At 53.3% G+C, this 27,939-nt stretch overlaps 1 protein-coding gene across 1 annotated transcript in view; it reads right to left on the bottom strand.

Moving 5' to 3' along the window:
* Positions 1 to 27,336, bottom strand: part of LOC110470184 (ankyrin repeat and fibronectin type-III domain-containing protein 1) — a 168,195-nt gene extending 140,859 nt beyond the window's left edge. Inside the window, exons 1-2 of the mRNA XM_021529644.2 lie at positions 27,188 to 27,336; positions 20,976 to 21,193 (exon numbers count right to left, since the gene is read on the bottom strand). Coding sequence (XP_021385319.1) covers positions 20,976 to 21,193; positions 27,188 to 27,260 — 291 coding nt within the window. The 5' untranslated portion in view covers positions 27,261 to 27,336. The remainder of the gene's footprint in view (positions 1 to 20,975; positions 21,194 to 27,187) is intronic.
* Positions 27,337 to 27,939: the final 603 nt, after the last annotated feature.

The raw sequence follows: 27,939 nt of genomic DNA on the forward strand, positions 1-27,939 counted from the left end.
GCTGCAGATCAGCAACACCAGGAGCACAGAGTGAGGGCAGGGAAGCTCCAGCTGATGGGAAGGCAGCACTGACCAGCCATGGAGACCTGTGCCCTGGGGGAGCAGTGGGTGCAAGAGGGACAGGCTCATCTGTGCAAACCCCCCCTGCAGAAATGACAGTGTGATCTAAAATCACTGCACCAGTTTGGGAACATAAGGGGCTTGAAAAATACAGAAGAGGAAGGAAAAGGTTTCCTAGGGCACCAAGCATAAGGAAAGGCGAGGTAAAACACTGTAGGGAGATCTAGAGGCCACGTGCCTACATTTGGGAACACAACTGGAGACTGACTCCATCCCCATGACTTAGCCACCCGTCTGCACTGGGGTAACTGCCCAGGTGCTCAGCTCAATGACAGGGGAAGCCCTGTTACCCCCATGGCAGCCTCTTCCCTTCCCAGTCCCCTTCTGCTCCACACAGACTGACAGCAAGAGATGGAAAGGAACACAGTTCCCCATAAAATCTCCCAGCTGTGGGCAAGAATCAAAGCAATCAATGACACTCAATGCTTGCTGGATATGGAACATGGATGAGGAATGTGAGAGCTAATGTGGCCAGGCTGCTGCAGAGCCAGGGGGTCCCACTGGGACCTTGCGGTGGGCAGCAAGGAGTGAGCTGGTACAACCTCAGGACACAGACCCATACCAAAGCCACCTCTCACCTTCTGTGGTCACTTGACTGTAAAGCAGCTTCTTCTACCCACAACCTGCCTAAAACCCAACAGAGGTTGCCTTTGCTTCAAGATTTCAGAGACCATTTAGTAGACCAAGTCTGTGCAAAGCTGTAGTATCTGGGTGATACACTGCTAAAAGTAAAATGGGAGCTGCGATTTCTCCCACAGCCATGCACATTTGTCACCTTAGATTTGCCAGTCAGTGGTTTCACTCTCAGATTTCTTGTGCAACACAGATCCAGGTTACTCCATGGAGAATCCCAGATTGTTCTCACATCTGAGCTCCCTTGGCACAGCAGGAGATGCAAAGCAGTGTTGTCCTGCACTCCAACAATCTCCATGTTTCCCTCTCCTGTCCTTTTTTTCCTTTTTTTATGTTATTATTTGGTTATTTGCAGAAGGACACACGCTCATCTAGGCAATCAGAAATCCTGAATGAATGGCTTAGAGTTTATCCCAGTTTTAAGCGCTAGAAGCTGACACAACCTTGTATTGCACAAGGTGCTCGGTGATACAGCTGATCTCCCTCAGCTTCATCTCTTGTTTGGATGAAAATTTGGAGGTGACTTACCACCAGTCCTCCCCCTGCACACAGTTTCTGCCAGGCTCATTTACAGAGAGGCTCTGGGAATAAGCAAATACATTATTTAAATCAAAGTATTTTACACCAACAGCACAATTCCAACTATTCCAACACCACACAAGGCTTGTCCGTGGCAGACAACATCCCTGCCAAATAAACCCTTTAAAGGTTCACTTATCACAGCTAGACGTGTCATAAACTTTCCTACATAGTTTATTATCCCCATAAATCTCTATAAAACTATTTTATCTCATCTGGGTTGGCAACAAAGCAAACTTTCCTCTGTTTATGGCTTCCCAAGCCAACCTCTAAAAACAACATATGTGCTGCCTAAAAAGGGGGATGAAGATCTCAGCCCTGCCCAGCCTTCCCCACCACAGATCCTTCCAACTCTATACCACAGGCACCACAAACACCCCACATGCTCCATGTGCTTCCCTCCAGGAACAGACCTACTATCAAATAACATTTCTCCTACTTCCTTATCTTCCAAATGTGCTATTTAAAGGGGGGAAGAAACCAGCTTGGAGGCTTACTCAACTCCCTCTTCCCAAATGTGTGCCCAGCATTTCATTCAAAGAGAATTTTTGTTTCTGGGAGCTTTGCAGCAACTTTGTCAAAAGCTTTTTATTGGGAAATGATGATGCTTTATGGTTTCATTTAAATCAGATGGGTAACTGTAAAACTGTAATCTGTTTGGCTTTCAATTAGAAAACACAGAAATAAAAGTACTTTCCACGCTGTCCTACCTACCACATGACTTCCAGCTTTTCCATGCAGCCATATCCATTTTTGCTTTAAAATCCTAAGATGGTTTGGGTTGGAAGGGACCTTAAAGTTCTTCCTTTCCACCCCTACCATGGGCAGGGACACCTCCCACTATCTCAGACTGCTCCAAGCCCTGTCCAGCCTAGCCTTGGACACCACTAACACCATAACCCAGTGGATCTCTTTCCACCCAGCCCTGGTGCTCAGAACAGCACTGTACCACATATCTGTCACCCACCAGTGCCACAACAGCCTGTGCCAGCTATGTTAGAGCTGCCCTTGCCCAGACCTTCAGGCACGACCACCAACCACCACCACCACAGTCAGAGCTCAGCCTGAGAGCTCCCAGACACCAGCATCCAACAGAGGGACCCACAGAAACCTCAATCCCCCACTGAGCCCTCCTCTCATGCTGGAATTCTTGGGGCTTCAACACTCCTCAGTGGAGCTTGGGAAAAACATTCAAAACCAAAACCATGGACTCACATCCTCTGCCTCCCCAGCCAGGCAGGTCCCACAGCCCTGGCAATGTGGTTCCTACACCACCCTCATGGCCTCGGGCCAGCGCCCACCCCGAGCTCCACCTGCCCTCTGCCACCACTCCCACACAAACCCTTCATGCCACGCCAGGAAAACGGAGCAACCGCCTCTATCACCGCCCTGGGAAGGGACCAGGAACCTGTGGAGAAGTCCCAGGCATCTCTGGGGTGTTTTTAATGAGCAAACAGCTCACACTCTCAGACTCCAGGAGGGTGAGGACCAGAAGCTGCAGTCATTTCAGAAACCTTTAGCATGAGCTGTGGGTGATTACTGGAAGAACCTCACCCTAAGGCACTGGCAGCATGGATGTAGGGTACAGATCCTGGGAATAAAAGGATGCAGAACTGCGTGGTCATGGGAAAACAGGGGCCAGGGAGTGACCGACCACCCACACTGCCACCAGCAGCAGGGCCACCACTTCTGCTGCCTGTTAACTTCAGACACCAACAAAAAGGCAAAGCCATAACTGTAGCGTGTCAGACAGGAACACTGCTGATGCCACCCGTGTCCCAGTCCCCTGCTACTGCAGGGCACGTGCTGACCTCCAGCCACCACAGCCCCAAGCCGAGGTCCCGCAGGAGCCGGGCCACCTCCCCACTGGGTCACCCCGGCTCCTGCTCGCCAGCAGGCAGAGGTGAAGCGCCCAACACGGCAGATGGCAATTTCCATGGCAACACAGGGATGCCATGGCAGGGGATTAAGCTCCAGTGGGAGGGGAAGCGGGACCACGGGGAGGGAGCTTCATAAACAAGCACCCGACAGGGACGCTGAGCAGGAACGGAGGCCCACGGCAGCGATTTTCACGCCCATCTTCCCCTTTCAATTCTTCTCTAGCATGAAAGTCCCAATTTAAATGGCGGAATTTGACACCATTAGAAACTATCAGACCATTTAACACACTGCCCCTTCCTCGCACGTCACTGCACCCACGGCTGCCACAGGAATAAAGAGCACTGCAAGATCCAGACGTCTCCCAGCAGTCCCAGCATCAAAGTGCAGCAAATCTGCGTCACACAGAGACCCTTTGAAAGAGGATGAATGTGGAGTGCAGGGAGAAATGATTACTTTATTTGTAAAGACCATGTCTCTTGTCATTCTAATTCATCCCAAATCCTCCCGGCACTGGACAGCTGCAGGTTTAATCATGAATATACAAATCAGCAACACATGAACAACAAAGCCTCTCCAAATGCAACAGACAAGGCCCAGAATTCAGCTGGTTCAGGTCTGGTTCAGCTGCTGCTCTCCCTCCTTTGCACTGAAAGAAGAAGGGGATGGGTAAAGCCAGGACCTGCCACCTCCTCCTGCCACGACAGTGCCCCACCCATTGAATCCCAGACATGGGAACTGCCTGCACCTCTCCCTACTGACAGAGTGGCCCAGCACTGAGCAGGAAGCAGCAGCTGCAAGAGGGGAGCAAAAGGAAGAGGAGAGGGAGAAGCGAGGATGGGGGACAAGGGCTGGAGGGAAGGAGAGGCTGGGGACAGAGAGGGGCTGGAGCTGCACAGGCACTCGGGCTGGCAAGGATAAAACGGGGTTTAATCCCTGCAGAAGATGGGAATTGCTCACTTTGTGCAGCCTTGGCCGGGCAGAGCACAGGGCTGGCACCACAGGGTGGGGGTTCCCAGAGGGGCGTGCAGCCCGGGCAGGGGGTGCAAGGCCCCGGCAGGCACTGCTGCTGCTACACTCAACATCAAACACCAGCCCTGCTAAAGAGGGGCTCTGCAGGGACTGCTGCTGCCAAGCAGGCAACACCTGCCCATGCTGCCTCTCAGGTGTTTTATGCCTGCTCAGATGCTCCAAAGCTGCTGAGCAACCAGACATGGGGCAGGCAGTGGCACCCACCAGCCCAAAGCACTGCGTGCCACATGGGAAAGAGAGCTGGGAAGCAGGAGCTATCCTGAGCTTCCAGAGGGCTGCTGCACAGAAGGAATCTCATCAGGTCTACAGCTTCCTCAGAAGGAGCAGCTTTAATCTCTGCTCTCTCTGACCAGGGGCACAACCAGGCAATGGCTGGAGCTGTGCCAGGGCAGGTTTAGGTGGGATATCAGGAAAGCTCCTTCCCCCAGAGGTGCTGGGAACTGCCCAGGCTCCCCAGGGAATGGGCACAGCCCCAAGGCTGCCAGAGCTCCAGGAGTGCTTGGACAATGATCTCAGGGATGCCCAGGGTGGGATTGTTGCGGGTCTGTGCACGGCCAGGAGCTGGACTGGATAATCCCTGTGGGTCCTTTCCAACTCAGGATATTTTATGATTCTGTGAAAAGAGCAGGGACTGAGTACAAGACAGGACTGAGCATCAGCCCAGCACAAACCTCATCTCTCCTGCTGCTGGGAGCTGTGCAGTGCTCACCAGCTCCCAGGCCCGCTTGCCAAAACTCAGCTCACATCATGAGGAATTTGCTTTCCGAGGGCCTGAGATCCTGCAGGACATTGTGTCAGAGATCTGGACTGAGGTCTCAGTTTCAAGCCCAATGTTATTTCTGCAGAATTACCTGCTTTAACTTCAACTACTCTGTGCAATTATTCATTTGGTCTGGAGTATCGCTTGCCTAGAAGTAATGGGGTGAGGGTGATGTGCTTCCAAAGTGCAAGCTTTAGAAATAAAAATAACCAAACCAGTCAGGGAATGAAGTGGTTTTTGAGCCTCCCAGAGCACACCCAGCCTCTCCTTTGGTCTGCCAGGCCGTGCTGGGCTGTGGGTGGGACATCAGGGTGGACAGACACGTGGACAGTCCCGGCAGCCTGGGAGACCAAAATCTGTGCCAAGGCATGGCTCCAGCAGTCAGTCCCAGCAACACCTTCCTGTGTTACAACAAACTGCTCCACATCAAGCTTCAAAATCACATGGTGCTCATATTCTCATGCAGTGGGAGAAACAAATCCATTTTGCTGCCCACTGCAGTGGAGCACTTGGATCCCAACAGAGCATCTGCATCCATCAGGCTCCAGAAGGGAGGGTCCCAGCTGCCCCACGCTGGGAAGGGCTCCATCCTCTTCTCTTGCACAGGGACCTTCTAGATCTTCACTGACAGGAGGGTGCAACCAGGTGAGGGTCAGACACTGCTCCCAGAGAACAAAGACGAGAGGAAATGGCCTCAAGTTGTGCCAGGGTAAATTCAGATTGAATACCAGGGATATGGAAAGAGTGGTCAGGCACTGACTCAGGCCATCCAGGGCAGTAGAAGAATCACCATCCCTGGGGAAATTTAAAAAATCTGTGGATGTGACATATGGGGACATGGGTTAGTGGTGAGTACAGTGGTGCTGGGTTAACAGTTGGACTTAGTGATCTTGGAGTTTTTTTCCAATCTTTATCATTCCATGATCCTCAAACACACGGAGGGAGAGAGGTGTTCCAGGGGGTTCACCTGAGCTCTCAAACTTGCAAACTCTCTGTATTCCCTTCTACAGACTCTCCCACAATATCTGATATCTCTCTGGGGATATTTGAGCTTTCCAAGACCCCCAGAGCACCATTCCCTCTCTCCAGCCCAGCTCCAGGGCCAGCCCACTCCTGACACCTCCTTGCCTCCCCTCCATGTCCACCACAGGACCACAAGACAAAGCTCCCTCCAAACTTTACATTAGGTTCCCAAGTCAAACCTGGGGCCACAAAACAACACCAAATGCAGAATGCTGACACAATAAAAATCACTGTACCTAAGAAAACAGGACAGTTCCTTATAATGGAAAGAATCAGACAGGAATAACCTCTCTTCGCTACCATCTCTCTGAACCCTCCAGGATTCTGCAGCTCATCAGCCTTGGTCCTCTGGGCAGAAGCACCTCATGGCAATGCCAGGACCCCCCTCTCTGCCATAACCCTCTCAGAAATCCCCACACCTGCAGGGTACCACAGGAGCCTGCTGTGGGACTGGAATTACCTGTGCTAACATCCTGCATGACAAATTCAGTGTCAAAATAAAGAGCATCAGAGATGCCCCACCAGCCAATCCCATCCATAACTAAAATATCCGAGTTTCATCTAAGCAAAGCACTTGCTCCACATGTGGTAAGTCCTGAGCCCAAGCCCAACTGGGCTGTGACATCTGGGACAATTGTGACGTAAGCAGCACGAGCTGGGGATCCAAGGACAGGACATCCACGTCCCTGCAGTCACCACCAAAAGGAGACCTTAGAGCCCCTTCGAAGGGGCCTACAGGAAGGCTGGGGAAAGGCTTTGGATGAGGGCCTGGAGGGAAAGCACAAGGGGGAACAGCTTCCCACTGCCAGAGGGCAGGGATGGATGGGATATTGGGAAGGAATTGTTCCCTGACAGGGTGGGCAGGCCCTGGCACAGGGTGCCCAGAGCAGCTGTGGTTGCCCCTGGATCCCTGGAAGTGTCCAAGGCAAGACTGGATGGGGTTTGGAACAGCCTGGGACAGTGGAAGGTGTCCCTGGACATGGCACAGTGGTGGAATGAGCTGTTAGGATCCTTTTCAACCCAATCCATTCTATCCATTCTGTGATTTAAAACCCCCACAATTGTTCACCTGGTGAATCCAAAGCCCAGTGAGCAGGAAAACAAAAATAATGATGCTTTCATGGATAAACACACCTCCAAGCCTGCAGGCAAACTTGTCCTGCAGCCTTTACAGCATGGGTTGTCTGGGCACTGGTGAGGGGCCCCCAGCCCAAGCCACAGCTGGGGCTCCCCAGGCAGCTGTGCACACCTGTGGGAAGGGTCACCTCTGCCACAAACCAGAGCCTGGAGCTGTCAGGGCTGCACCCAAAGGAGCATTCACCACTGGGAAACACAGGCACAAACCCACAGTCCCCTGGGAAGGGTTTGTGACTTCTCAGGGATGGTCTCAAACCGAATTCTTGCTGGGAAAACCCCTCCCCGTGGGCACAGGCTCGGCTCCAGCCCTGCAATGCTGCACAGAATGGGCTGGCAGGAGGTGGGATGGGGACCCACAGCTGGCAGGAAGCAGCACCCTGAGAACCCACACAATCCATTTGCTGGATTTCACATTCCCTGCCTCCTCCACAGCCTCAACAAGGAAAGACAGGGAAACATTCACATTCCCTCCCAGGCATGAAGCCTGAGTGACCCTGGGAACAGCACCAGTGACAAACCTACTCCTGTGCCCACCTCTGCCCAATGTAACTCATCTGTCCCTGCAGCAAGAGAAAGGGGTGTTGTACCCCCCACCCTCCTTAAAAATTGCCTTTCTTTGAAAGAACATTCCTTGAACAAATGGCAGCAAATTCCAAGGCAGAGCTGCACAATGGACACTTCAGTCTGCCCAGGGGAGGAGAGACAGGACCTTTAATGCCTAAATAAATGCAATTTGCTCGTTAAGAGGGGGCTGGGGAAGGTTAGGCAGAGGGGAGCCCTGGTTATTCACTTCCCCCAATTAACATTCCAGCAGAGCTAGGAACAATAACTTTTTGGGAAGGGGGAGTGATGCCTGTGGGGCATGGGATAGTCCTGGAGAAAGGTCCAAGAGTGTGAGGGTGTCAGTCTGTGTGCGATGGGAACTGAGAAACAAAACCAAGACTAAATATGGTCTACCCTACGCAAAAAGAACCTGCAAAGTAAAACCATCACATCCCTGGACCAAGATTTGGTTTTGCTGCTGATCTAAATGGCTTTCTGTGGCCAAGGAGACCTGCACAGAACAAAAGTGGCTTGTCACGGTTTGAAAGAGGTCTCCAAATGCAGGATATTTTCCACCATCACTCTCTGACAGTAACTTGGTCATCTATTTCCTTGTCAGGATGAAAAAGCTGCCTTTCCTCAGCAAGGGCATTGACTTCTTCTGTGAAGACTTTGCAGCACCGTTGGTGGCTCTCATGGCTTCCCCAATGCTCTCCTAAGGGAAGTAACCAGGCTTTTGTTAGACCCACACGCAGAAAACAAGGAGAGTGAACCAAACCCAACTGTGGCTGGGATGGAAAAGCAGCAGAAGGATTCTGCAGGCCAAGCACTGCCCATCCTGCCAGCAGAGCCCCAGAATGCTCCCATGACAGCTCCCAAACACAGGACAAAGCCTGACCCCAGAGGAAGCCTTGCCTGCTGCTTCCTCAAGCACTGCAGGCCTGAGGGGAGCAGGCTCGCCCTGGTAAAGCTGGAAGGAGCTCTCCAGGAGTGACCAGGTCCATCCACACCCTGGGCACGTGTGCTGGGGCAGATCCATTTCACCACACGACAGTACCTGAGGGTTCCCATGAAAATCCATCTCCAACAGACAGATGGTGCAGCTCAGCACTCCCAGCCACCACCGTGAGCAAGAACAGGGTGCCCAGTAGTGTCACCCTGGCTGGACAAACAGACACCTCAGAGGGAGGACAGACGATCCCCAGAAGGAGCTCAGGCACCACAACCACAGAGCTCAGTTACACTGTATGTGGCTGCCAGGGTAGGTAAGGAAAACACTCTGATTTCTGAATGGGCCAGGAATTTAGCCCAGTTTGGCTGGTTCGTTGGACACCTCGAGGAGAATGTGCTCAGCTGACAGAGCTCTGGTCACGCCGTGTTCAGCTGCTCCAGCTCCAGGTGTCCTGTAGGACTCAGAGGAGGCACCTCCAGGGCTGCTCCTGTTATTTATTCACTCACAGCAACACTCAAGCTGAAGATTTGCAGCTCCCAGATGCCAAAGCAGCTTTGCTGATATACCAGGCAATGCATGATTACATCCAAAGGCTCTCTGGTGGCAATGCAGTCTCAGGAAGAAGATGAAGGATGGCAGAAGGGCTGTACCTTCCTAGGAAGGTGCCGACTCACAGGCTCCGTGCAGAAAGGTTAGGAAAGTTGGATCAGACCACCAGTATTGTCACAGAATTCCAGAATAGTTCAGGATGGAAGGACAACTGCAGGGGTCATTTGGTCCCACCTCCCTGCTCAAGCAGGGTCATCCCAGATCACACAGGATTCTGTCCAAGTGGGTTTTGAATAACCCCAACAAGGGAGACACAGATTCTCTGGGCAGCCTCTTCAGTGCTCTCTAAAAGCACGATGAACAAAACATCACCCTGAGGTTCTTGGTTAAAAGCACACAGAACCACAGAACAGCCAGAGCTGTGAGGGAAAGGCTGCATTCACCTGAAGCCCACTGAGACTCTCCAGGCACACCTCCTGCTTCCTGCCCAAATCCTTCCCATGGGATCAAAACAGAAAGGCTCCCAGAAAACTGTTGCCTTTGTTCCTTTTGGAGCATCACAAAGCTCAGTCTCAGTGCAAAGAACTTGGTGCCTTTTCACAGCAAGCAAAGGGCTGCAGTCAGAACAAATCCACTCCTAGGCCAGCACCAGGCACCAGGACTCTGTTTTCCCTACTTTTGGGGCAGCCAGTGCTCCACCCTACCACCCATTGTACAACATATTGCTGCAGAGCCAAAGCAGCAGATGGCACCAGGGGTACCTGGCAGCCACATGGAACAGTGAAGGGTCATCTGGACAAAGCCTGGATCATCAGCAGAGCTATGGGCTGCGTTTGCTGACAACTTTCAAGCCTGAAAGAGCAACCCACACACAAAGATGCAGAGGCTAATTATTGAAAGAGAATTACAACCCCCTCAAGAGGGGAAGCAGCACAAAGCCCAAGCAGGGTGGGCACGAGCTCCCTCCCAGCCCAGGTACCAGCATGTGGCTCCTCCTCCCAGTACACCAGTTACTGCCAGGGCAGTAGGAGCTGAACCAGGGCCCAGGCATGGGTCCAGAAGGGACCTATCAATGTCTCTTGGAGCTTCCTGCCATGGAGCTCCATCCCTGATCTGCTCCAGCAATCAGTTTCCTCCTCCTCTCCCCAGGGGGAACAGGGGCCTAGACAAGAGTGTCAAGACCCCAACACCCCAAGCTGAAACTGGGATCTTTCTAAGACCCCACCACCCCACAGGGGCACTGGGAACCTGTAAGGTCATTCCAGGACAGCTGTTTCATTCTGCTTTCCTCAAAGTGTCCAGAAGTGCTGAAACTTATCACAAGGCTGGACATTTCTTCTGTCACGAAATAGGGACATCCAGAGTTGAATGTTGTCATGCTGATAGCTGGACATCTCAGAAAAGCTCCTCTCTACCCTGAAAAGCCACCTCTGTAACAGCCAAAGAAATGGGGAAATTCTCTCCTACAAAAACACCATTCAGCCGTCCTGCTCCCCTCCCAGCTGCCCCTGGTGCCAGCCAGGTTCCCTTCTCCTGGGCTGCCCAGAGGCCTCAGCAAGGAGAGGCTCAGCAGGCCAGCAACAAACACAGCCCCTGCCTTTAAATGACCATCTAGAGCTCCACAGGCAAAGCATCCATCCCATCCCTCCTTCCCCTAGGGTGAGGGTCTGAGGGTCTCACAGAAACCCCTCTACCACCCCACTGTGGCTGTTCTCAGTCTTCTGGTGGGGCTGGGCTCAGACTGCAGATATGACTACAGCAGCAGGAAGGAAGAAAACCAGCTTTACATGTGACATGTAAATAGTCAGTGCAGAGAGAGATTAATCCCCTTTTCTTTTCAGGAGATCAAGACCCAGTTATGCAAGTGGGGCACCTCCTCTGTGCAGCAGCCTGGGCACCCTCTGCCTCTGCAAGTGCTCCCTTACAGCGATAGGGCTCAGCTGCTGAACCTCACCAACTCACCATTAAAAAATAAAACACAAGTGAGATGAACAAAATGCTAATAGGAGCCCCCAGGTCAAACCGCCTCCGTGTCACCGGGGCCCTCCTCCTGCCAGCACATTCCTGTCACTAGTGAGGTCCCATCACTTCCTCCTCCCTCCTCAAATTGCTCCTGGTGATGCAAATCCACCGTCTTTGTTTCTATTCTTGGAGTAAAACCAGAACCAAAGTAAATAGCAGAACAGCTCTTGGGTTTCAGAAGCCTTTCTTTTTCCATCCTCCCCAAGTGCAACAAGGCTGTTGCTGCAGTCAAAGGGAGGTGACACCCGACCCCAGCCCCCAGCCTGTTCCCACCGGAAATGCTCCACTTAATCTCCAGCCTCAACATCCCCTTGGAGATCGATGCCAGCTCCCTGCTAAGCCCCAGCCTGCTGTGCTCCAGGGGAAGTGTCAGGCTCCTCTTGGAGAGGGAGAAAAGCTGTGGGGGCCTGCCAGGGACCCTGGGATGGCAGAGCTCTCTCCATTCCCAGTCTCCACCAAACTTTCCACTGTCAACCTTCTCCAAGGAGCTGAACCAGCTCCAGTGTGTGCCCCAACTCATGGAGCCCATGGGTTCCCATGTGCCACGGTGGGCACTGTGCAACAAAGGGGGAAAGGAGACGCGTGGCAACTCCAGTGGGTCCATCAGGTCTGCCCTGTACATGCCGGTGTCCCAGGGAGAAGGGTGGCACTGTCCTGCCACATCCCACTGCCAAGGAACTACTGAACGTCAGCTCTGCCACCGTAAGCCCCACAGGAGCCGCAGGGCAGGAGGGACAGGTCTGTGTCTGTGTGCCACAAAAAGCTATGTTCACATCGAGTTCTGTCTGTAACAACATCTCCATTGCCAGAGGGCAGGGATGGAGGGGATATTGGGAGGGAATTGTTCCCTGGGAGGGTGGACAGGCCCTGGCACAGGGTGCCCAGTGAAGTTGGGCTGATCCTAGACCCCTGGAAGGATCCAAGGCCAGGTTGGACAGGGCTTGGAGCAGCCTGGGCTATGGAAGGTGTCCCTGCCCGTGGCAGGGGTGGGATGGGATGAGCTTTAAGGTCCATCCCAACTCGAACCAGCCTGGAATCCCCTGATGCAGAAGCTGAGAACTGAGAGCTCTGTAGCGAGGGCAGGGGCAGGTAGAATACAGCCCTGCAGCCAGGGGAGGAAGGCTGGAGCAGACTGCGGGGTGGCTGCGCCGAGCGCGGTGCTGCAGAGACCTCTTGCAGCGCTCCGCTGCTACTGCAGCCATGCTGCAGCACTGCCCAGCAGCTCCAGCTGCGCTTCCTCGTGGGACAACTGCCCTGGTGATTTACCCAGCACATCCCAGGCGGGCTGCACCTGGAGAGGCGCTGCAGCTGCAGCTGATGGCACCCAGCACACACAGAGTGCCACCTCCACACAGCCACTGCAGGTGTGCCCAGCCCTGCAGTTGAACCCACCTGAGTCTCTGTGAAGCCACAGCTGTGTCCTGTTCCCAAAGGGCTTATTCAGGCACAAGCACCTTCCTGCAGGGATGTGCTTGCAGGGAAAGTGCTCTGAAGGATTTAAACCTCAGTCTGTCAAAGCACTTTCTTCAGCGGCATGCTCCAATTGTGCAGGAAAGGCACATGGAGATGGCACCATTTGCTCACAAACCTGGGGCACCTGCCTGCCTCACAGCAAGAGACCCAAAGAGCTGCAGACTGTGGGTCTGAGCTGCAAAAGGACACATTGCAACAGCCAGATTTCATTTCTGAGATCTGGGAAACAACTGCAACAGGCTCAAGAGGAAGAGCAGAGGAACATATTTTCCAGGGAAACAAAAGGAAGGACTGCAGGTGGATTAAGAGGCCCCATGGGCAGCAGAGGATGGGATTTACTACACCTGGTCTAAGCAGTGACCCAGCTGGATCCAGGGACCTGCCATCACAAAGCCATTGTTACTGGCAAACCCCTGAGGAAAGGGAAATCAGGATGATAAAACCCACCAGAGTATGCACTTTAGGATTAACAGGAACAGCCCCAGCAGCCAGGACCTCTCTTGCTGGATGTCAAGACTAGGAAGGGCCAGGGCAGCAGACATGTCACTGTCACCATCACAGCCAGCTGTTGGGAGGGGACAACCAGTCAAAGGCAAGTGAAGAAGCTGAAGCTTCCCCTCACACCAACCAGACACTGAACTGGGTTGTGCCAACAAAAACCCTCATGCTTAGCAGGTTGGAGCCAAAAGCATTTGATTTTCCACACAGCTAGACCATTGCTGACTGCAGCCCAAAGCATCCCCAGCCCACCCTGCACTGCCAAAAGCCCAGATAGGCCTGGAGTTCCAACCCTAAAAATCTTTCGAGTTTCACGTAAGGCTCCAGTCCTGCCACGGAGGAGGAATACTCCAGCTCACAAAGTAGTGTCTCACTTATTTTAAATCACTATGGTTATTTTCTTTTTTCACACAAACTTCACAAACCAAAGGACACAGTGCACATTTTTGGTAAGTCTCACTGGTAGAAGCAAAGTAAAATTGGAAGTTGGCAAACAACTCTGCTCTTCTCCTCCGCCTCCCCTGCTGCTTGCTGAGCATCTGATGTTCCTTGTGCAGAAATATAAATGGTAACACATCAGAGACTGGAAACTTCAGAGAATCAAAGAATGGATTGGATTGGAAGGCCTGTTAAAACCCATCCCAACCCCCTGCCATGTCCAGGGACACCTTCCACTGTCCCAGGTTGCTCCAAGCCCCGTCCAGCCTGGCCTTGGGCACTGCCAGGGATCCAGGGGCAGCCACAGCTGCTCTGGGCACCCTGTGCCAGGGCCTGCCCACCCTACAGGGAACAATTCCTTCCCAATCTCCCATCCATCCCTGCCCTCTGGCCGTGGGAGCCATTCCCTGTGTCCTGTCCCTCCATCCCTTGTCCCCAGTCCCTCTCCAGCTCTCCTGGAGCCCCTTTAGACCCTGGCAGGGGCTCTGAGCTCTCCCTGGAGCTTCTCCTCTCCAGGTGAGCACCCCCAGCTCTCCCAGCCTGGCCCAGAGCAGAGGGGCTCCAGCCCTTGGGGATCTCCCTGGGCTCCCCTGGACTCTCTCCAGCAGCTCCTGGTCCTGCTGCTGTTGGCCCCAGGGCTGGAGCAGCTCTGCAGGTGGGGTCTCACCTGAGGGGGCAGAGGGGCAGAATCTCCCCCCTGCTGCCCATGCTGGGGTGTCAGCCGAGCCTTGGGGGCTTCTGGGTGCACATGGCCAGGGCAGGTCCAACCCTCATCCACCAACATCTCTAAGCCCCACTCAGGACTCCTCTTGATCCATTCCCTGCCCTATCTGTGCTTGTGTTTGGGATTGCCCCAACCTGGGTGGAGGATGTTTCACTGGGGGCTTGCTGAAGCTGCTGCTTGTCTCTGCCAGCCTGTGGGATGCACCACGCTCCACAGCACCGGCAGCCCTTGCCAGGGGGAGCCAGGCTCTCCTCCCCAGAGTGAAGCCAGCAGAGGGAGCAAACACTTCAGGTTTGCTGGGACAGTGTGATAGTTTCTCACTATGGTTGTTGTATTTTGAATCTAGAGGTTATGTCATGGGAGTTTGCATAAGTTATTTGGAAAGGTGGTGGAACCCTGGCTGCTGAGAATTTCAGCCTTCCTGTGCTGCCAGGCACTGACCCTCAGGAGAACTCTGCATTGACCTGAGGCCGTGGAGAAGCTTCCAAAATGGAATGATGGCACTGGGATTGTGGTTGTGGAGTTTGAATAGAAGTGTGTAATATTACCTGGTGGGAAACTCTGAGTTTAGGGCTATAAATACAGTAAGCAGGATGGAGGTTTTAGGGCAGAGGCTAGTCCTTCTTCTCCATGGGTTTGGGTGATTTTGTGTAATTGGATTAAAAAGTCCACATTGCAGGCATGGGTGGTTGGTTATTGGGTTAAAAGTAAAAATAATTTAGTTGTCATTTCTTAACTGGACAGTTTATCCTTAAAAGGTCTTGTAGAGAGAGAGATGGGGCTCTCTCTGTGAGAGATAAGAGATTTTAATTTGTTAGAGTGAAGTGCTGTAGAACTCAGGGTTTGTGAGACTGTAACATAGATAAGAACTAATAAACATCTGAGTCCCAACAAGAAATACCATCTCGCATTTTAACCCTGATCCTGGCAAAAAGAAGATAAAAATTCGACAGAAAGGCCCAGGTTAGGACCAAAGCCAGCCTGTATATTTTCTTGGAAAATGATATGTCAGTCTCATTAGTATCCCACCCTGCAACAACAGCATTGAAATCAAACCCAAAGTCTGGTCCTCAGCAACAAACCCCTCCTAGTTTCAAGCTCAGGATCCCACATTTTCTGTGTCAATTTTAGATTCCTGTGCCTTAAACCTTTCCAGCACTGGGCTTACCTCTCTCACAGCAAACAGGAGAGGCCTCACCCACCCCAGCTCATTCTGTCACAGCCGCCACAGCCTGTCCCAGCCTGGCTTTGACAAAGTGGGATGTCCCACACTGTCCCCAGCCCCACCAGAACCCCCTCTCTACTAGTATGGCCTGCTGCATGCCCCACAAACTGCTCCTCTGCTTCCTAATTCCTCCCACAGGAGACATCTCCCTTTGTGTGGGATGCTGAGAGCAGTCCCACAGCATGCTGTGCTCTTCCCAAGCCATCCCTGCTTTCCTACAGGCACCACAAAGCACCAGCTGGAACATCAGAAGCTGCTGCTGTAAATAAAACCAGAGAAATGAGCTGGGTACGTTTGGGTTTCGAGCTTTGCTGTGCCTGTTTACTCCCACACTAATTTGCAAAGTGGGGTGATTCACAGGGAGCCTCCTCTCAGCTCCCAGGGACTGCTCTCCAGGGAATGAGTCGCTCTCTGGCTCCAGCAACACGTTATTCATCGGGTTTGGGTTTTCTGTTGAGCACTCGGTGAACAACAGTCGGCAAGTGAGCAATGTGTAGAGGAGGGGCTGGGCACAGGAGAGATGCACAGCGCTCAAACATCACCTGCCTTTGCAATCCCCTCCCTCAGGCAGTCACTGCCGCTCTGCTCGGGAGCTGAGGCAGCCTGTGTGGAGTCCAGGATGACTCTCATCGCTCTGCTCCACCTCCTCACCAAGCACAGCTGACCTGCCTCTCACATGGTCATTTTTTCAACCCAGAGCAGCTGTGGCTGCCCCACCCCTGGCAGTGTCCAAGTCCAGGTTGGACAGGGCTTGGAGCAACCTGGGCTAGTGGAAGGTGTCCCTGCTCATGGCAGGGGTGGGATGAGATCATTATTAGGGCTCTTTCCAAACCAAACTACCCTAGGATTCTATGATTCTATTTTTATATATGTATTTCTTTTTTATCACACTGAACTACAGACACATCCAGGAATCTTCTGTCTGCTTGCTGATCCTTTCTGAAATCAAGTATGGGAGTGCATGGCTCATAGTAGTCAGAACAGAACCCAATAAAATACAGCAAGGAGAGAGGTACCACCAGCATGGAGAGAGTGGGATTTCACTGGACCAGAGGGATCGTGGCAGAGTGACCTGACCTCCCTGTCACCATAAACATCACCCCAGAGCCTCTAGCACTGGCTGCACACAGAACACAACAGGCTACACCCAGCATGCTTGGGGAGGTCCCTGCACACTTAGGAATGAGACCAAGCCATTGGGATAATGCACAGATGGATTCTACCCAGGTCCTATCTTGTCTTCAGCTCACCTGGCACCCAAAACCCAGACCAGGATAATCACACCCCATGGACTGGTGCTGCTCTGGGGTGAGGCAGTTCCTGCACTCCTCAACATCACTGCAGCGACGACTGGGGACAGGAGGCATTTCTGGGTTGATCATTATTCATTGGAATAGGAAAACCTGGACAGGTACCTGTCAGCTAGTGCCAGCCCAGGTGCAGCCAGTGACTCCAGTGAGCACCAGGTGTGACCAGGTCTCTGCCACACAGCGAGTTCCTCCCCTCACTGCCTCCCTTCCCAGGCTCTGCTATCCCAATCCACCTTTCTCTGTCACCATCGCTTTGTCAGGCAGGGATTTCCTCTGCTCAACTCATCTGTAGAACTCCCAAGGCAAACAGAGTCTAAATGTTTCCTGCAGGCCACAGACATTTCATATCAGAATCACTGCCTGGAAAAATATCATACACAAACAATAATAATTAAAAAATAAATTAGTGCATGAGAGTATAGAGTGAAATTAATTAGTGCAGAGGCAGGAAAGCAATACAACCTTGAGTCACCTACTTGAAACCTGCAGGAACCACAGCGAGCAGAAGTGCCAGGGTAGCTGGGGCAGCACCAGGGATGCCATGGCAATGCCAAGGGCTCTCCTCCACCTCCACTGCACAAACCAGGCAACTCCTCCACGATGCTCAGAGAGCAGCACATCATTTCAGAGCAGCAGAGGTGTCAGGGTAGAGACCTCAAAGCAAGCTGGGTCAGCATCTGAGACCCCGGGCACCCCTCCTCTTCAGAGGCAGCAGGGTCTGTGCCATAACACCACAAAATGAGTGGGCAATGCCAGAACGATTGGCCTGGACACAGAGAACTTGAAATTCCCATGGGGAAAAGGGAAGAGGACAATTCCCTCAGAGCCCTGCTGCAATCTGCACTGACTGTCCCAGCAACCACCACAGAGGATGACTCGGCCCTGGTGACATCTTTTAATGCTCCATAAGGTTGATGCTGAGTTTAACAGGGTTAATTCTGCCTTTAATGACCAGTTTTCCAGTGAAGGCAAGGAGATCAGCACAGTCTGTAACTCAGCCATGTCTCGCTTCTCCTCCCGCCGCAAGGGACAGTGCAGAAGGTTCCATCCCTGCTCCTGCTCCCATCTCAGTAGCCAGCTGGGCACAAAACCAAAACAGTCCCTTGGGCCATCACCAAGTGACCCCAAACAACATGCCCAAGGTCTCAGAGCACAGTCCCAGCCTGGCCATGGTCACTGTCTCTTCACAGATGGAGTGACTGGGAGAAGGCAGGGGATCCGAGTGGGAGAAAGATGTCAAAAGCAATCAGCCGCTCCCCTGTCTCCAAGGCAGGAATGCTGACAGCACTACAGGCCTTGGACGAGTTAAAAAGAAAGGCTTATTAGAAAGAAAACTTGTTCTGACAATCACAAAAATTGGAATTAATTTAAAATTCAAATGATGCAAATTCCAGTAATCTGTACGTGCACATCCATCACACAGCAGAGTGGGACTGCAGACACATGTCACTAGTGACATGGCTGGAGAAATCCCACCCTCCCCAGTGCTCTGGGAGGAAGGCAGATGTGCTGGCCTCTGGCAGGCACAGAAGGAGAAGCTGCTCCGGGACAGTGGGGCCAGGCAGGATTTGCAGGTGCTCCTTCTGCACTGAAAGATACAGTCCTGGAAGCATCTAGCATGTCATAGCCAGGGGAGTAGGGAAGCCAGATTTCAGTGTTTTCACATAAATTATAGCCAATTCTCCCTTGGACAAGCTCAGGTGCCTATCACCAGCACAAAACCCTTGTCAGGCAGCACCTAATCACATGGATGTGAGGTGGCCTCACACCACTGGATGCATGTGGGCAGCAGGTCTGCCCTGTCACCATCCACCCTGCCATGGGAGGGTCCTACCGAAAGACTCAAGAGCCTCTCCCTCTCTCAGCAATTCCCAAAATTCCATTTTTGGGGAAGTTTAAAACCAAGCCAAGCAGCTGCATCACACAGCAAAGGTGGCTCAGGCTGTCAGCATGGAAAGAGCAAAGCCAGAAATCAACATTACAGGCTGGGGAAGTGCAGCAGCCCAGAAAAATGAATCCAGCTTCTTCCTAAAAGGTGAGCCACTGACATGGCAAATGGTGCTCTCTCCTGCACTGCTGCGCCATGCATGAGGAGAGCAGATCCCACCTGGCAGCAATTCCTCCCCCAGCCAGGCTGGGCAGAGCCAGGGTCATGGAGGGCCAGGGCACAACACCAGCCCAGAGGAAGCTGCAACACCTCCAGCAAGACGGAAACTAACCCAGCCTTGGGAGGATACAGAGCCCAGAACTGTTCTTGGAAATAATTTCCCCAGCTTGGCAGGATCTGTACTTTGAACTTACAAACCCAGCTCTGGGGCTGTGTCGGGAATGCTGGTCCTGTACTGGCCCAAGCCTCAGCCAAGAGCTGCCAGTTGACCTTCCTCCACCCTTTCTGCCTCTGCTGAAGGCCCTCTGGAAAACCTTTCCAAGTAGGACGAGCCTGCTTTTCTCAGCAGGTCTCACAAGGTCAAAGTCTATGGCTGAGTCTACAGCAACAACTTTTACACTGGAATGAGCCAGAAATGATTTAGCAAGGAAAAAAAAAATCCACATCTCCACATTCTGCAAAAAACCTGCTCTGTTCCTTGACAAACAGACAGCTCTGTGGGTACACCAAGGAAAGCTAAAGGTTCCTAAAACCTGAGTAAGTCAAAGGCCAAATCAAACTGGCCACAGACAGCACAGGGAAGTGCTGGCATGGCACCAAGCAGGGAGGGACAAGGGGCTGCCCTACAGGAAGCACAGAACCCAGTTCTCTGCAGGTACCAGGACACAGTGCTTAAAACCCAAGTGCTTCCACGCCTTTTGTACCCAACTCTCCTGCAGCACAGAGGCTGTGGGGAACAGGTCCCACAGAGATACTGGAAAAACATCCCCAAAAGACAGTGGTCGCCAACATCTCAGTGCCCTCCTGTCCATCCTGGGTGCAGCTTGGAGCCACAAATCCAAGCAGACAGAAAAAACAGAGAATTCCTTACCCCACAGCAGGGTCGCCTCATCTGAAACATCTCCAGCATCTTTCAGCCACTCATCAGGTGCCACATCCTGCTTGTGCTCATCCCCATCCCGGAGGTGATGTTCTGCAGCAGTTCCCACAGAGAAGGTTCACTGGCAGTGCTGGGACCGTGAGCAGCCCCACGGACGCACCCACTGCTGCCCCCAACACGCTGTGAGGCCAGAGCAGCGAGGGTGAGCCCCCAGACCCACAGTGCCCAGCTGTAACACTGCCCAGGTGCACCAGCAGAAACCCCCAGTGCGTGTGACCCCCAGAGGGACCAGTCTGTCCTCTGGGGCAGAGGAAGTCCGTGCTCCAGGGTCCCAGCAGACACGTTTGTGCACAGCTTGGGGCAGGTGAGCTGTGCTGCCTCAACTCGTTCCCTGCTCCGTTCCCATTGTACCGGCTCGCTCAGCCATTGCCAATCAACACCGAGTGCTTCTCATCCCTGCAGCACCTGAGCCCTCATTACAACCCCGAGCCGCTAACGAGGCGGGGGAAGGACATCTGACCCCTGGAGTTCGGTGTCTCTGGGAAAGAGAAGAGGCAGAGCCCATGAAACATTGATCAGCGGCTCCCACAGCTGCGGTGCAGCCCTGGCACATCCCTGCTGCCCTGCCACCAGGAGCCCCCAAGGGCCAGGAAGGTCTGAGCTGCCCCAGGGACTCGGTGCTGGCTCTTTGTTGCCCCAGCCCCTTATTGCTGGCCCCCAACAAACATTTGGGAAGGTTAGTTCCTCACAGACAAAAATCTGAGGACAGGAAAACTCATTTCCTCCTTTCAGCCTTTGTTCCATGCTTTGGACAGCAGTGCTCAGGGTCCAGGCCCTCATGGCACGCATCCCCTGGCTGAGCAGCCACCGCCCCGAGCCCCTCGGGAGCCGGGGGGACAGGACCCCCAGGAGAGGGGCTCTGCCACACGCTGGGCAAAGCCGACCTGCCACCACCATCTGCTCCACCACTCTGGAGCAGCCTCTCTTTCTGTTGTTTTACTAATGCTGGGCACAAAAATAGCTCTGCAAGATGTCAGTGTTTTTGGGAAGCCGCGTGCGTGTGAGCGTGGGCGGCCAGAGGCCGATACTCACAAACTGCCGCCGCAGCTTGGTCCTGACGCGCTCGGCCTTGCTCTCAGCCGGGTGCACGGCGTAACCCAGGGAGCCCAGGTGGTTGTCCACGGACAGGCTCTTCCTCATGTAGAAGGAGCGGGTGCGGAAGTAGCTGAACGGGGCGTCCTCCACGGCCGTGCCGAGCTGGGGGGCCCTGGGCGGCTCCGAGCAGTCATCCTCCAGCCGCCAGGCCTCCCCTGCGGAGGAGAAGGAGATGTGTCCCCATCAGAGCATGACCCACACATGCCCTACCCCCGGAGCCAGCTCTGGGGATGCTCAGTGGGCATCCCTGGACCCCCTCTGGCCATCCCACAGCTGCGGGGTACAGATGCTGGGAACTTATTCAGACAGCAGGTCCCTCCCACAAATCCCCATGTACCCCTGCCCCGAGCAACAGCCCCTGCACTCAACCTGCCCGCCCCAGGTAGCCACAGTCCCCACCATCTCCTGGCAGGAATCAGTCAAATAGTTAGAATCGCAGAATGCTTTTTGTTGGAAGGAAGCTTAAAGCTCATCTCGTTCCAGCCTCCTGCCATGGGCAGGGACACCTTCCACTTCATCAGGTTGCTCCAAGCCCTGTCTAACCTGGCCTTGAAGTCTTGCTTTGTGAATGAGAAAAATGAGGCATCACAGGTGTTACAAACTACAAAAGGATTTACTGCCATCTCCTCCTGCAGAAAAAACAAAACCCTTTATGGCACAGCCAGGAGCAAATCAACAGCCCCATGAAGGACAGAAGCCAGACCTCCCTTCTCCACCTGCCTGTCACCAGCAGCAACAGGATGCAGCAGCGCAGGGCTGAGAGCCACAGGGACAAACCTCACTAACACTGCCACAGCGGTGACAGTGGCAGAGCACAGCTGGCACCATGCAGGGCTGGTGATCCCAGGGTAGGACTGGCCACATTTCATTGCAACAAAAGGGAAAAACAACAAAACAACAGGAGATGTTTCCAGCATATTACTGCTGCGCTCTTTTCCCTTCGGCTGCTTTTTGTTGCCAATCTCCTCTTTACATCTGGAGCTTGCCCTGCCTCCTCCCCTCGGCCAAAATAACTGCTCAAGCCATGACAAACAATCAATAAAAGCCTCAATCTTGAAAGCCTTCTCAATTACTAGCCCAAAAGGGCATCTCACAGGACTGTCTCCAGGGGCTCTCCCCCTCCTGCAGCCTCTTACCAAGGCAACATCCTTCGCCTCTCATTTCTGAAAAAGCCAGCACCTTCGAGCATGAACAACCACGGTCCCAGTACACCAGGGCCAAGAAGCAAAACACTTCTGGGGTTTAAAGCAGATAATGGCCCTAAGCCCCAGTTCAGCAGCGCGGTCCAGTTTACCCAGCAAGGCTGTGGGGTTTACATGAAATATGGTGAGACACAGGCTGGACTACAAGCCACCAGAAGAGGAACCACCTATACACACTGCCAGAGGGCAGGATTAGACTGGACATTAGGAAGGAATTGTTCCTTGTGAGGATGGGCAGGCCCTGGCACAGGGTGCCCAGAGAAACTGTGGCTGCCCCTGAATCCCTGGAAGTGTCCAAAGCCAGGATGGACAGGGCTTGGAGCAATCTGGGATAGTGGGAGGTGTCTCTGCTCATGACGAAGGGTGGAACAAGATTATCTTGAAGGTCACTTCCAATCCAAACCCAAACCATTCCATGAAAGAGGCAACCCAGAGCACAGCACTCCAAGCATCATGTAGATTTTTCCTCCCCTACTTTCAATTTAATAAGCTGCTGCTGCTCCTCTCCAAATGTCACCTCACACAACACAGGAAGTGCTGTTTGAAAGCTGTGATTATTCCATGCACAAACACATCAATCGGAGGCAGATCCAGACTGCCACTGTGAGACAGCATCGCTCTGGGAGCGCAGCAGGGAACGCTGGCACAGGAGATGCGGGGAACCTGCAGGGAAATCACACATGAGGGGAGGAACACGCCCCAGTGCTCACCTGAGATGGCCCAGCCACTGCCTGTGCCATCCTGTGTCCTCAAGATTGTCCCCTCCCGGCCCCCCAGTTCACCCTGACACAGCCCCCATTGCTCTGCTGCCCTAAGCAAGGAGGGCCAAGGCTGAATGAGGGAAAGGATTCACCCGCTGTACCCATGCCTCTGTGCAGGGCACCTCACCCAAGGATGAGGAGTTGGGTTTCCAATCCTACAGAGCAGCTGGGTCACATCTGCTCTCACTAATCCCAGTTCCCCAAGGATTTTGTGGCTTTTGGTCTCATCTCTCATGTACAGGCGCTGTATTCTCCAGCAGGAGCTGGCCTGCCCAAGGGGTGATCCTCACCAAACTGGGTTCTTCTTCCCTGCACACAGGGAGCCACCACAGGACCTTGACTACCCCAAAATGCTTTTCTACCTGCTGAAGGAACTTGTCCAGATTGCTACCAAAGAAATAAATCAACAGTCAAGCCCAGAACAGTCAGAAGGGGAAGATCAAGAAGTCAGAGAATACAGACTGACATGGGCAGGAAGGGAAATAAAACTCATCTTGTTCCAACCCCTGCTACAGGCAGGGATGTCACTAGATCAGGTTGCTCAGGGTCCCATCCAACCTGGGGAGGAAATGCCAGGAACAGAAGCAAGCCCACAGACTGGAGACAACAATCCTCATGCTCTTGTGTCTTGGAGCTGCTCACCCCTCTGCCACTCCGAGCTCTGCCCTCAACATCAGCACCTCTGTGAGATCTTCTGACCATCTCTTTGGGCTTGACAGTAACAATTCCTGCAACCCCTTTTTTTCTTTCTGAATTTGAGGTGTGGGGAGGACACACATCAAAGGATGGAGGGGACAGCAAGGATGGAGGGGACAGCAAGGATGGAGACCCAGAGGCTGGAGCCTCTCCAGCACATCCTCTACAAGTAGAAGACAAATTAATTCCAGGGTTCTGGTCTAAGCTCAAATCCAGCTGCTTCCCTGTGGATTCTTTATTTTCCTCCCATGGATACAATTCCCAGTAAACTCACCCCAACCATGCTACGAGTTAACTTCTTCCCAGACCCACAGCAGGGCATGGACCCAGCTCCAGAAGAGCTCTGCATGTTTTCTGACAGACAAGGGAGAGTGGAGGCAGGGAAGTGCTCCAGAGTTGTCTGCTCCTTCCAGGTGCAAGAGGAGGGAACTGCAAGGGACCAGGCATGTAAACCATGCAGGGAGTTGCTGTGCAGGCTGCAGCTGAGGGCTGCAGGTGGTCAAAGGCTGAGAAGCCCCTGCCTGCTGTAGAAGGAAGAAATGAGTAAGGAAAGGAAGGCTCTTCCTCAGTCCCACTCCTAAATCTTCACAGGGGAACAAGGGATGAGAAGCAACAGGCAGCTCACTGCTCTGTGCCACCAGCATGTGTGAGACCTCCTGGCAGAATACAGTGTGACACCCAAGGGATAATGGCTTTGACAAGGCAGGCACTGTCCCTGTCAATCAAGCCCCATTTGTGCTTGTCTTCGTCTCTCTAGGGCTTGTAGCCATAAGGATTTGGGGTTAATCCTGGAGCAGCTCCAGACAAGGAGCTGCATGATACAGGATGGAAAGGAAGAGCCCATAGCATGTCCCAGCTGACCACAGCACTGTTATGGGTGTCCTGCAGGGATAAAACAAATCTAGACCAGCAGGAAACCCAGACCTGCTGACTAGCCAGCTAGTTCCTGAGCTCATGGAATGAAGTGGAAGGTTGTTTTGAAGGGAAAGAAGGGGTCCGGGAGGCTCAGCAGCCACAGGCTCAGCTCTTCTGCCCATCTTCAGGGCCCCAGATCCCCACCAGGCACCTTGGTGTCCTCACAAGGACCTGCAGAGGAGCTGTGGTGCCACAGCAAGAAAACCGCTGTGACCGCCCGTCAAGCGCACATCCCTCCTCCAGTGCTGCCACACTGGAACCATGAGACACAAAGGAAAAGGCTGAGGAACATGTCCCAGTGGTCAGATGAGGATGTCACATCTCATCCATGCCAGACATAATCACTTCTTTCATCTTGCTTGGTGATTCCTCTGCTCATGGCCCCCAAAACAGCAGTGAGCCGAGTGCAGTTCCTCCCCAGAGCTGTGAACTCTCCCTGAAGATGAGCTCATCACCTCTCCCAAGGACAGCCCTGCTCCTGCCATGTCCCTGTGCATGAGCCTCTTCCTGAGCTGGTTTTGGCCCTGTGTCCTCCCACCTTGAATGGGGACTGGTGGTACCTGCTCACAGAAAATTCTTCACTTCTTTAGGGAAAGGACCTTATCCGACAATGCCAGGATGGTTTGGGCTAGAAGAGACCTTAAAGCTCATCTCATTCCACCCCCTGCAATGGGCAGGAACACCTTCCACTATCCCAGGCTGCTCCAAGCCGGGTCTAACCTGGCCTTGGACACTTCCAGGAATCCAGGGACAGCCACAGCTTTCTGGGCAACCTGTTCCAACTTCTCTCCATCCTGATACCCAGCAGCCCAGCTCTTTTTCATAAATCCTTATGGGAATCCTGCATTCCTAGTCAGCATCCCAGGGACTGTTAACCTGCAGCACCACATGCTGCTCCATTCCCTTCGTGCTGTCCAGATGACCTACCTTGCCAGCAGTGCCTCTTTTTCTCCTCCAGGACATCATCCTGACATCCTTCATAAGTGAATAATTAGCAGTTCCTAATTGAGCCAGGAAAACAACGTGGGAGAATCTGGACTGATAACAACACACGCATTCATCCCGCTCTCCCTCTGTGGAGGAAGCCCTCCTGTCTCCAAGGATTCTTCTACTCCTTCTCCTCTTGGCATCCCCAGCCCCTTCAGCCATGAACAAAGTAAGATCTTAAACACTTCTGACGTGCACTCAGAGTTTCCGTGGCTCCTGCTGTGCAGGGAGGGCTGTGCACAGGGTTTGCTGCAGGACGGCTGTTTCATGGAGCACGAGCCTGTCTGCACTCCCAGGACAGGAGGTGTCTGCAGCAGAAGGTGAGGTGTTTGCAGTGGCTCTGACCCACATGGCAGCATCACCCCACGGTCTCACACCAGCGTCCCACTCCTTCAGCACCTCCAGCACAGCTCCCTGGAAGCACCAACAGAGCAAATGGGGACCGGTAGGTGTGCAAGGGAGCTCTGGACATCATGTTCTTCGTGGTGGAGGCTACACAGCCTTCCCACAGGTTTCCTCCCATTCCAAGACCCACTCTAACAATTTGATGGGCTGAAGGAAAGCCCATGGGTCCCACACATGGAAGCAGTGGCTGCTGCAGTGGTGCTGCAGAACACCCAGGAGCTCTGTCACAACAAGAGTGGCAGGACAGGCTCAGCGATGTGCAAAGATCTGCTCTATGCACAACTTTTGGGAAAATTAGTAGTACCAGGAAATGAAATGCAGCTTGAAAAGCATCAAAATGAATCCAGGGTTTGGACAGCTACTCTGCTGAGCAACACAGGGTTCTGACTGTGAGAGAGATAATTTTAAAAATCCTATAAAAATAAAAAAAATCCAAAGGTGCTGTTTGAAGGGAGCTGTTTTATAAGGATTTTATTCAGCACTGCATTGTCAGCCCTGGATTCCAGGCTTTATCTTTGTTTCAGTGTTAATAATCCCCCTTCCCATCGTTTTTATAGTCCCAGTGTGATTCTGCTGGCACCAAAAGCACTGAAATTCTTTGGCCATCAGCGGCTTTGCCAACAAACTTGCTCAGACCAGCTGGCCCAACAATATTAGTATTTCATCAGGATCAGCATGAGAGTAGAAGAACATGATAAAAATCCTTAGGGCTGACCCAAAGGCCAAAACAGTGCTAGGCTGGGAGCATCTTCAAATCTCCAAGGCCAGGGCTGTGGGAAGAGCACAGCGATGATGCTCCTGCCACCACTCCCAGTGGAGACCAGCTGCAAGTGCCCTGAAGTGACACAGGAAAGAGGCACCTGGCACCTGTTGCATTGGCCGAGGAGGCCCCAGGGTGGTATCTCACCCCAGCACTCTCAGGCAGAAGACTCCAAGCGTCACCTCTACACCTCAGGTAGCTTCCAGCAGCCAACTCTTCTTTTTCACCAGCATCATATGAAGGATTGGGAAGTTTAAGTATCAAGCTCAAAGACTCGACCAGGAGCAAAAACCCCAAAAGTTCACCTAGGACTGCTTTCAGAGCAGAATAAACTCCACATGGGCTGGAGTGGAATTTGTGCCCCTGGAGGAGCAGGAAGGCTTTGCTGGGATCCTGTAGGCACAGAGGGGTGGGTGCACTCACCGGCAGAAGGGACCGTGCAGCCTTTCTGGTGCTCAGAGGCCGAGTGCTTCTTGTAGGGCTTCTGCTCCGGCATCTCGTCCCTGTAGGCCGCGGGCTGGAGCGGGGGCAGGCGGCTCAGCACCGGCGACTGCGGGATGCTGGGCAGCGTGCGCGACTTGCCCAGGAGCGGCCGCTGCAGCTGCCTGTCCAGAGACCTGCGGGGACACAGCGCGGGCAGGGCGCTCAGAGCCGGGATGGACACGGGACAGGGACAGGACACGGGACAGGACACAGGACAGGGCGCTCAGAGCTGGGACAGGACAGGGGCGTCCAGAGCTGGGAAGGACACTCAGAGCTGGGACAGGACATGGGACAGGGCTTTCAGCGCTGGGACAGAACACAGGGCTTTCAGGAGGTGGGAGGGGTCACTCAGGCCAGGACCCCTCTGTGACACACACACAGCTCATGGCTGAGCATAACTATGCCCTTCATGGAATCATGGACTTCTTCAAGTTGCAAAAGCCCTCTAGGATTAGCAAGTCCAGCCATTACCCCAGCATTAAACCACGTCCCTAAGTGCCACATCCACAGGTCTTTTCAACACTTCCAGGAACAGCGACTCCACCATTGCCCTGGGCAGCCTGTTCCATGAAGAAATTTTTCCCACAATCTAATCTAACCCTCCCCTAACAGCACAACTTGAGGCTGCTTCCCCTTGTCCTGTCCCTGTTCCTGGGAGCAGAGCCTGACCCCCACCTGGCTGTCCCCTCCTG

This window comes from Lonchura striata, chromosome 16 (genome assembly GCF_046129695.1).
Source record: "Lonchura striata isolate bLonStr1 chromosome 16, bLonStr1.mat, whole genome shotgun sequence".
Lineage (NCBI taxonomy): Eukaryota > Metazoa > Chordata > Aves > Passeriformes > Estrildidae > Lonchura > Lonchura striata.